General features: G+C 39.4%; 1 protein-coding gene across 3 annotated transcripts in view; it reads right to left on the minus strand.

Annotated features, from left to right (window-relative positions):
• Positions 1–805: 805 nt before the first annotated feature.
• Positions 806–10426, minus strand: part of ZNF462 (zinc finger protein 462) — a 143622-nt gene continuing 134001 nt past the window's right edge. For 2 of the 3 annotated variants that reach the window (XM_021714601.1, XM_008062285.2), the window contains exons 12-13: positions 4739–4862; positions 806–3629 (exon numbers count right to left, since the gene is read on the minus strand). In XM_021714601.1, the coding sequence (XP_021570276.1) occupies positions 3422–3629; positions 4739–4862 (332 nt within the window). In that variant the 3' untranslated portion in view covers positions 806–3421. The remainder of the gene's footprint in view (positions 3630–4738; positions 4863–10426) is intronic. The other variant, XM_021714600.1, reaches the window with a different exon arrangement.

Genomic DNA, 10426 nt, shown 5'->3' on the forward strand with positions numbered 1-10426 from the left:
GCGTATGTGTGGCCTCACGGAATGCATTTTTGTCAACTTGCTACTAGCATCACTTTGCTATTCGATCTTCATTTTCCCTTTGGGTCCTGATTTATCTAATACCCTGTTTCCTCTAATTGTGTTGTGCCCATTCTCGGAACAATGTTCTTTTGGTAAAGGGGATGAGGGAGGGTGAGTCCAAGTTCTTAGAGCTAACCCTGCATGAAGTAGCCACGAGCTGTTCTTCTAACATTGGCAGAGGCAGATGGTGGAAGTCAGCTCTGAGTTAACAATACTGTTGATTTTAATTTATCTTCTAGGTTTCATGACTATTCATTTTTCCTTTGATTTATAACAAGGTAGCTCAAGGAAAAGTTAATGGTGATAATTACCACTGCAGGATTTGCGGTAAGATAGTTTGTGGCTCAGACTTTCGCGAGGCAAGTGGGGCGATGCTGAGAAATAGATCCTCTCCAGTGGGTGCAGCTTGCAGTCAGTTTAAAATGACAGTGCTCATGGATTCAGTCCCCAGATGATGGTTAATCACTAGCACTTCCTCCTTCTGAAGCTTCATATATCACTTTGATTCACATTTTTGATGAAAACATTTCCTCCATAAAAATCCCCCAGTTGAAAATGAATACCTATTGCAGAAATATTAACATTTTAAAATCCCAGCTCCCACCTCATCTTAATTTTACCTTTGTTTTCCATACTTGTGTAGACGCAATGGCTTGAAATAGCTCAGGTTCATGCATTAAAAGGTAGGCTCTATTATTTTTAGATTTCATGCCTGTAAATGATTTACAACAGAAGCACATAGACGCATGTGAAAAAAATTCTTTATTAATTTCTCACATTTCATTACAAAATGTATGTTGCAAACAACTTGAATAACCTACTTGTGGTTTTTTGTTTGTTTTGTTTTGTTTTGTTTTTAAACCCTTGGCTTCAAGGACTCAGAATCTCCCTATCTTTTATCAAGTACTGGGAAACACTGAGTATTGGAGTCAATAGGTTATCATTTTGCTATTTATTTCCTTCTCTCAAGCTCTGAAAAAAAACGTCCTTTGTATAAATTAAACAACAAAAAAATGTTGTAAATTCTATGTCATTACAGTCAACAGAATTATAATAATGCATCCAAAATGTGTGGCCACAAAATATCAGGTATATGTTTGAAAAAGAAAAAAAAAATGACATTCTAGCCTTGTTAAAAGGATAATGGTCCCATATTTTTATTAACAGGTTAGCAAAACAAAATCCAATGGATTACAATATTTACATGTTATTTGAAAAATAAAGTAGTGATAAAAGCATGTCACAATTATTTTCTTTTTTTTCTTTTTCTTTCTTTTTTTCTTTTTTTTTTGTTTGTTTTTTTGGTAACCATTACAAACACCCAATCCAGGTATGGAACTGTTTAATACATTTGAAATGAGGCCAATTAAAAAACAAAGATAGACACAAAATGAATCTTTGTCTGGATAGTTCACACTTTCTCCATTTTCTGGTTTCCACATGATGGCCCCCGTCCCTAAAAACAAAATTAAATTAAAACAAACAACCTACAAATAAAAATTCTTAACAGTAAGAAAATAAAAGAAGAACATGCTTTTCAAGTAAGCACTTATTCCACAAATGCAACATCTTTCCATGGATTTTATTTGAAGCTGTGTGGGACACTGTCATTTCAGCAATTCCCCTTCCCTTTCTTCCCTCCCCCCTCCCACAACCCTTCCAAGTAAAAAACAAAAACAAAACAAAAACAAAAACAAAACATGAAAACCGAAGTACTCACACATGCATACATACACACATACACACACATATCCAAGCACACGCGCACACAGGCTTCTAAAACCTAGGCTTCGAGAAAAGTTCTTTTCTACTTTTTGGAACGAAACCCTTTGTTCACAATCAGAACATATTATAAATGTAGGCTTAGATTTAGTCTAAGCTGCTCCCTCCTGAACAAGTTGATATGGGGGAGAGAGCAGCTGGCAGCTAGATTTAAAAAAAAAAAAGAAAGTAGTTCTCCAGGCTCCTTGTAGGATACACAATGTTATTTCTTATCCACTCTCACCAAAGGGATGAATTCTAGTACATCCCCTTGTCTCCTCAAATAAACGAGAAACTCCCACAAAACACAATGTCAACAGAAACAAAACACAGATTTAAAAATCACACACAAAAGCCAGCCCATTCTAACAGAAATTATTTGTGAGACGGATAATATGTGAATTTGATAGGCAACAAAAAGGTAAAGAGGACCTTCTCGTATGGCCCACAAGCTGCATAGCTGTGCCAAAAGTTTGGTTCTTTAGTTAAATAAAAAAAAAGAAAGAAAGAAAGTTAACTTCTTTGTTATTTCCATGTTTAAAATAAAAACATTCCTATTCACAAAAAAACTAAATCTCCCTTGCCCCCAAATTAAAACAATAACAACACACACACACACACACACACACACAAGAATTCATATGAAAAACTGAATTGTGCTGTGTTTGTAACACTCAAATTGATAGAAAATAAACATGTGGCAAACAAAATTCCACAATCACCTTAAAATTAGCTCACATGAATCTACCAAATTCTAAATTATAGTTGAACACTAATAAACAGCTTACCTGGAATAAAGGATGACAATTCACAAACAGTTATCTAATAATTAAAGTCTGTTTCTTTTTTTTGTTTTGTTTTTTACTAAAATAATTAAAAAAATCACAGTATTTTAAGAAATAAAACCCACATGGGGATTTTAAGCACAATTTGTGTTCCTTTCTTTAAAACTCTTTTTTTTTCTCCATTCACCATCTTGCCCAGCAGTTCTCTCTACATTTAACCACAACGGACGACAGGTAGTACTGACAAATGCAGAGAATTCCCTTGGTTAAGTTTGAGGTACTAGGAAACAGGTGACTGTTTTATGCAAAGCAGTTTTTTTGTTTTCTGTTTTTATTTTTTGTCATTTTTTTCTTTTTTCCCAAAGCGGCTGCAGTTAGGTCTTGAAAAAGCTTAAGGTATTAAAACTAGAAAAACGCACCGAAAGTTGTGCGTTAAAAAGTTGCTCCCCTGCGAGAAGTCTTCCATTGTCACAGAGCTTCTGTTTCTACATACTGTCCAAGACCACCACAGAGTGCACCGTGCCCTTGGGAGGTGTTTCCATATTCTGCAACAAATGAAACTTCCATGATGAAGATCCGGAAGAAAAGATGTAGTGATGGAAAAGGAGCCACATATTCCAACCATTTAAATAACTTTAATTTACATACTCACTCACACAGGTACCAGTGCTTTGAAAATAGATTGTTCAGTCCTAAAAAGCAGCTTTGTTCTGTCTTCTCTTTTCCGTCCCTCGCTTCTCAGTCCAAGCTGGTCCGCCCACTTTCTTCTTTTATCATGGTTCAAGTAAGGTTTGATTAGGAAATTCACCAAACACTTATTCATTTTTGGCCTCTGCATTTTCCAGGAGAGATTTGTCGGCAGCTACTACACAGATGGCTACTGTTTCATTCTTTAGGGAAAAGTCTATCCCAATGGCCTCAACATCTTCCTTTTCCTCTATGGAGGATATCTTAATACTGTCCTCCACAATCTCTTTCGAGTGAATTTCTTCTCTGCTCACCTGCTTGGTGTCATTCAATGCCCTGGAAAAAACATTTATGGAAGAGATAGATGAGTATAGTATGTATTTTTCTCCTGATTAAACAACAACAACAAAAAATCTTGTGTCCTTATTTTCCTGATCCTAAAAAGCCTTGGGGTTTCCTTTGAACAAATGCCACAGATACACGGCAAAATTGTGAGTGATTTATCCTTGCTATATATTATACTTAGGCTGTGTATTTTCTTAAAGATTTGAACCTACAGAAATATTCATTATTATACTGTGTTTTGATTACACCATGTTTTGTTTCTGGATTAACACAATAGTTTTATGCTACTTTCTCTACTAGGTCAGAAGTGGTAACAGGAAGAACTGTCTTATGCGCAAACTTATCAGCTGAACTCAGAAGCCTGGAGATTGGCTAAAGTCTAACAGAGCAACTCAGGTACAAAGATTTATCAGACATGACCAGAAACAAATCACAGAAAGAAACAAAAAGCAAAATATGATAAAAGAAAAGAAACAAACCCATGTCTTGGGTAGCTTAGCTATATTCTCTGAGGTCTAGGTACTTAAGGTTTCAGGGCCATTTTTTTCCAGAAAGGACCAAATCCTAGGTTTTCACTGTGTCTGATGGACTTAAGGATGCCTTATTGAAGAAATGATTTTATGCTCAAGGATCTTCTAAGTATTTTACAAGTATGTTCTCACCTACCTGGGAGGCAGGCAGAAGCTGGCTCTGTCCCCGAGGCAGGGCATGAGAATGTTTAAGGCCACCAAGGAATGATCAGTCACAGAGGCAAGAACAGAAATCAGATCTTTTGACCCCGATTCACGTTCTATTACAGAATGTCATACTAATGAAAACTAAAGGGACACTGGCTGGAGCAAACACTATACTTCTGCACGTGGGCTTGAAGTGACTTTTTCATCCGTAAAGGTAATTTTTCCTCATTTAACTTGTGACTGGGTGACCATTTTAAAAAACAACAGAAAAGGAAAAACTTGTTTCCTCACAATTATCTCTCCTTCTGTGGCCCGGAAATGTGTCAACAAGGGTCTTTGTACTGGAGAACCAAGAAAAGACCCCCAGTCTGCCTCCCATCCTCTCCCTTTGGGCAACGGTGCTCTTGGGATGGCCCAACTTACATGCCGTGTCTCAGCACATGTCTTTCCCACTCAGAGCCCTGTGAAAACGCCCGTCCACAAAATTCACATGGAAAACGCTTCTCAGTGTTAATAGCAGCTCCGTGGTCAGAAAATCTCATCAGCTCTGTGAAGAGAAAGCGGAAGTGTTATCTGTGTGTTGTGGGAGTCAGCAGAAGAGGCAAGTTAACATTCATTAGAAAATCCTAGCCTGGCTTGGTGGCTCAGCCTGTAATCCTGCACCTTGGGAGGCTGAGGTGAGTGGATTGCCTGAGCCCGCGGGTTCGAGACCCGCCTGGGCAACTTGGTGAGACCTCATCTCTACAATAAATAAAAAAATCAGCCGGGCATGGTAGCGCGTGCCTTTAATTCCGACTACTCGGAAGGCTGAGGTGGAAGGATCGCCGGAGCCCAGCAGGTCGAGGCTGCGGTGGCTGGGAGCGGCCACTGCACTCCAGTCTGGGCGACAGAGTGAGACTCCAACTCAAAAAAAAAAAGGAAATCCTCTTTCCTACTTTCCCTTGTAAAGCCATGCGATGAAAGTACATTTCCAGATTCCATACTTTTTCTCTTAGGTTTTCCCCTAAGGGCATTTCTTGAATAACTCTCAAAAACTGTTCCTTGTTCTTGGGTTCCAAGGCTCTCCATTTCTCCTCACCTCCCCAATGCTTCCATCACAAATAATCTAGATCTTTCTTGTCTGCGGAGATCCTTCTGTCCATTGCAAAGGTATCTGAGCATTTTTCCTTTCTATTTAATCTCTTCTCTCTAGGATGGTCTGTATCAGTGCCTCACAGTCTAGCATCTCTTCATTTTCTTTTTCACACCTGTTTGTTCACTACAAGAATATAAGCTGTTGAAAGCACTAGACCAGGTGGTGGCGTAGATCTCAGGGTTTCTATTTATTCCAAGAAAGGCTAAAGGCTCACGACTTTGGTCATCTGTCATGGATATCATAATCAACACCTCACAGGGTGGTTACCAGCACTGAATGCGATCTACAAGCAAAGAGTCTTGCACGAACATGAATCTGGACAACTGGGGCTCAGGATGTGAAAGCACGTCCCCAGTTATTGAGGGCTCCTGACCAGCTGTCTAACTCTACTCCTCAATTGGTGGTATTCATGAAGGGGGGGCTGGTATATAGAAACTTCTGGATGAGTCTGTTATAAACATCAAATATCGACTTAGTTGTTTTGTCTCTTCCACAGTGCTGAGCACGTGGTAGAGGTCTGATAAATGTGGATTGGCTGGCTAATTGTTTTCAAGCCACGTCTCCTGGCAAACTCAAAGACAAGAGCTTATGTGGCCTTTGTGTTATCCTGAGTCCCAAGCCCTTATGTCTTTCATTATACCACAGAGGGCCAGGTCTTCATGTGGGTAATAAACAGCAGGACCTAGCCAGTTCTGCAGCCATGCTGCAAAGTGAGGGCATTGCACAGGGAAATTTTGATCATCTTTACACTCTGTTCACTCTGGCCCACGCATTCAAGACATTGCAGGAAGATGTCTCCTGGCTGAAATGCCCCATCTGATAATAATCTCAGGATGATGTTAACAGGATAGGGGGCTCTGTGATGCCTTAATCTTCAACACAAAAAGCTACGTGAACGGGGCCAGTTTTAACAAAAGATGAAACATTTTCTCACAAATTAAGAAGATCACCACACAAGCCATTAAAAATAATTGCACAGACTATCTTCCTTGATTCTTTTCATTGGAAATGAGACAGCACCATCTGCTATGCGCATTAATTCCTTAGCAGGGATTATCTTGGGCAAGAAATCAACAGAATGCCTTCCTGACTCCTCCCCAACTGCATAATGAGAGGGGGGTGGGGAGGATTCTGCTTGGGTTAATTTTGATTTCTTCATGCCTGGTTTCTTCTCTTTCAAATTCCCTCCGAGCTTCCAGGCGGGACCTGCTACATGTGTGTCCATATTCGGTCCTCTCTCCAGCTCTTGCATTTGGAGAGGAGGGTGAAAATGGGGTGGCTACAAGGCCATGAACCCCCTAAACTAAGGGTGTCTGACGAAAGTCTAAATTGCCAATAAGGTGAATAATGTTCCTTGCTCCTTTACCCTTAGGAAACACAAAACCAGTCATCTATTCTTTCTAACAGCACATGTTAAGTTCCATCCTCAAAGGAGGAGCCACTCATGACCTGCCACACTTCAAACAGTCCTCCATCAGCCTGAGAGCTGTGTGAAAGCCACCTCCCACCCTCAACTCCCAGAAGCCAGGATGTCTGGCAGAAACACCCGAGGCTATTGTGTGCGCTGCTTCTTCTTCTTGGCAAGAATATACCTAGATGGTGGAAAATTGATTCTAGGTCTTTTCAAAGGAGATAGGACAAAGGAGGCTGTTCTTTCAAGGATCAGTGAGGGGGAAGGGGAGGTTTAGGCTTGTAATTCCCATTAACATTACTGGAAGTTACTCATGTAAATACCCCACCCTCTCAGAAGAATATTTGCTTCTCTACCCTGGACCCCCCCCCCCCCCCGCCGTGGATGCTTTATTTTTCAGTGAGAAGTGGAGACCATGAAGTTCTTTCCCGCCAGACCGATCTGATCTGACAGCACAGTGCCAAGTGAGAAGGGGATGGCCAGGATGTACAAGCGGGGGAAATCTGCCTGGTGTCCCTCGTCCATCCCAACCAACATCTTTTAAATTCCACGTTCCTTTCTTTCTTTCTACTTCTTAAGGAGTCATGGAGAGGGAAGGACTAGAAGGGACTTTTGCCTTTGCAACACTTCTAACCTTTAAAATCCTGTGTGCCCAGCTTTAGAGATTAAAAAGTCAAAATAATATCTGATGAGGAATAATTTATTTCATGGAGAAATGGCAGGGCCACAGAACACCATGAAGAAAATGAAGGCTTTTTGTCAAAAGCATCCTCTCCCAGAGAACTCTGGTAAGAGTGCACAGATGTTAAGAATTAATTGTGAACAACATATTTGTGAAATTGTTTTTAAAAAAGAAAAGAAAAAAGTCATGCTTCTCAGATCACAGCCATTTTCCTTGTGAGAAATGGACCAATACAGCCCCTACTAATAAAAGCAGTAACTCTACAAGAACAATCACCCTATATATTCAGGATATCTTATTTGTCCATGTACTTTTTAGGTTGACTGCAGGCAAGGGGGTTTTGACATGTTAGCATGTGTCTGTCAGCCTCTGCTGTCTGACTTGGTCAGGGGTTCAAGGGTCAAACTAGATCCCCACTTCGCAAACTGGTAGTCTCTTGCCCTGGCATTTGGTCGGTGAGTAAGGGCAGGTCTGAAAAAGGAATAAGAAGGACCTTGGAGGGAAATGGCCCACCAAGGCTTCTTTAGGTCTGCAGACCAAGCAGGAAGCACAAAGATAAGCTGCAAAAGTGCAACTTACAGCAAGGCCCCAAGGGCCACTGAATCTGCAGATTTCAGGGCCAGGTCCCCTTCAATGAAGAATTTCCCAAGGCACTGGGGATAGTAGTATATAGAAGAGGTCTTGCCTTTGGGGCCAGAAGACCTAAATTCAACCTCCAGTGTTTTATTTTTTATTTCTATTTTTAAATTTAAACAAGCTCTTACATTTCCTGAGTCTTTATTTTCCCATTTGTAAAATGATAACAATGCCACCCGTATTGCAGGGTTATAATTTATTAGGCAGGCCGGGCTCGGTGGCTCAGCCTGTAATCCCAGCACTTTGGGAGGCTGAGGTGAGTGAATTGTCTGAGCCCGTGGGTTCGAGACCCGCCTGGGCAACTCGGCGAGACCTCACCTCTACAATAAATCAAAAATTAGCCGGGCGTGGTAGCGCGCGCCTATAGTTCCAACTACTTGGAAGGCTGAGGCAGAAGGATCGCTGGAGCCCAACAGGTCGAGGCTGCAGTGGCCGGGAGCGGCCACTGCACTTCCGTCTGAGTGAGAGAGTGAGACTCCAACTCAAAAAAAAAAAAAAAAAATTATTAGGTAATTACTGCATTCTAGGAACTGGGCTAAAGTCTTGTGCGTTATCTCATTTAAACTTTACAACAATCTATGGAAGGAACCACATCCTGAATAGCACATCAATCTTGAGCAAACAGAACAAAAGTGGAAGCATCATGTTATTGACTTCAAAATCTACCGTAAAGCTATAGTAATCAAACCAGCATGGCACTGGCATAAAAACAGACACACAGACCAAAGCTACAAAATAGAGAGCTCAGAAATAAATCCACGCACTCCACAGTCAATTGATTGTTGACAAAAGTACCAAGCACACATAATGGAAAAAGGGCAGTCTCTTCAATAGAGTACTGGGACCACAGCATATCCACATGCAAAAGAATGAAATTAGATCCTTATCTCATACCAGATATAAAAATTAGCTCAAAATGAACTAAGGACTTAAATGTAAGATCTGAAACTTTAAAACTTCTAGAAAAAACATAAAGGAAAAGCTCTGTGACACTGGTCTAGGCAATGATTTTATTAGATTATAAACCCCAAAGCACAGGCAACAAAAGCAAAAAGAGATAAACAGAATTGACCAAACTAAGAAGCTTCTGCACAGTCAAGGAAACAATTAACAAAGTGAAGAGACAATCTACAGAGTGGGTGAAAATATTGGCAAATTATACACTTGATAAGGGGTTAATATCCGTAATACGTATGGAACTTGACTCAATAGTAAGAAAATAAACAACCCAATTAGAAAATAGCCAAAGGATCTGACAAGACATTTCTCGAAAGAAGACATACAAATGGCCAGTAGTTACAGGAAAAAATGTTCAACATCACGAATAGTCAGGGAAATGCAAATTAAAACCACAATGAGCCATAACCTCACACTTGTTAGAATGGTTATTATCAAAAAGAGGAAAGATAAGGTACTAAAGAGAATGTGGAGAAACACAAATATGCTAAATTAACATAATAGATATCAACCAAGTTGCACACTGCTGGTGGGTTGCAAATCAGTATAGCCATTATAGGAAAAAGTATGGAGGTTCCTCAAAAAATTAAAAATAGAATTACCATACGCTCTAGCAATCTCAGGTATATTTCCAAAGAAAATGAAATCAGCATGTCAAAGAGATATTTGCACTCCCATGTTCACTGTAGTTTTATTCACAATACCCAAGATATGAAATCAACTAAGTTTCCATCAACAGATGAATGAATAAAGAAAATGTGGTATATACACATATGGAATACTATTTAGCCTTAAAAAAAAAAAACAACAAAACTATCATTTGAGATAACATGGATGAACATTATGTTAAGAGAAATAAGCCAGGCACAGGAAGACGAGTACCACATGGTCTCACTTTAGTGGAATCTAAAAAAAAAGTCACATTCATATAGAAGCAGATCATAGAATAGTGGTTACCAGGTTGGGAGATGTTGACCAAAAGATATAACATTTCAGGTAGACGGGAAGAGTAAGCTCAAGAGATCTAGTGTACAACACAGTGACTATAATTAATAACAACATTGTACAGTTGAAAATTGCTAAGAGAGTAGATTTTAAGTGTTCTCATCACAAAATGTACATGTTAATTAGCTTGATTTAGCTATTCTACAATGTATAAATATTTTAATACATCATGATGTTGTATACCATAAGTGTAGATAATTTTATCAATTAAAAATGGTCTTAAAAAAGTAAAAAAAAAAAAAAAAAAAAAATCAATGTCCAAAATCTGGAAATTTTTTTTTTTTT

The sequence above is a fragment of the Carlito syrichta genome, unplaced genomic scaffold (assembly GCF_000164805.1).
Source record: "Carlito syrichta isolate Samal-C Ts95f unplaced genomic scaffold, Tarsius_syrichta-2.0.1 Scaffold305685, whole genome shotgun sequence".
NCBI classification, from domain to species: domain Eukaryota; kingdom Metazoa; phylum Chordata; class Mammalia; order Primates; family Tarsiidae; genus Carlito; species Carlito syrichta.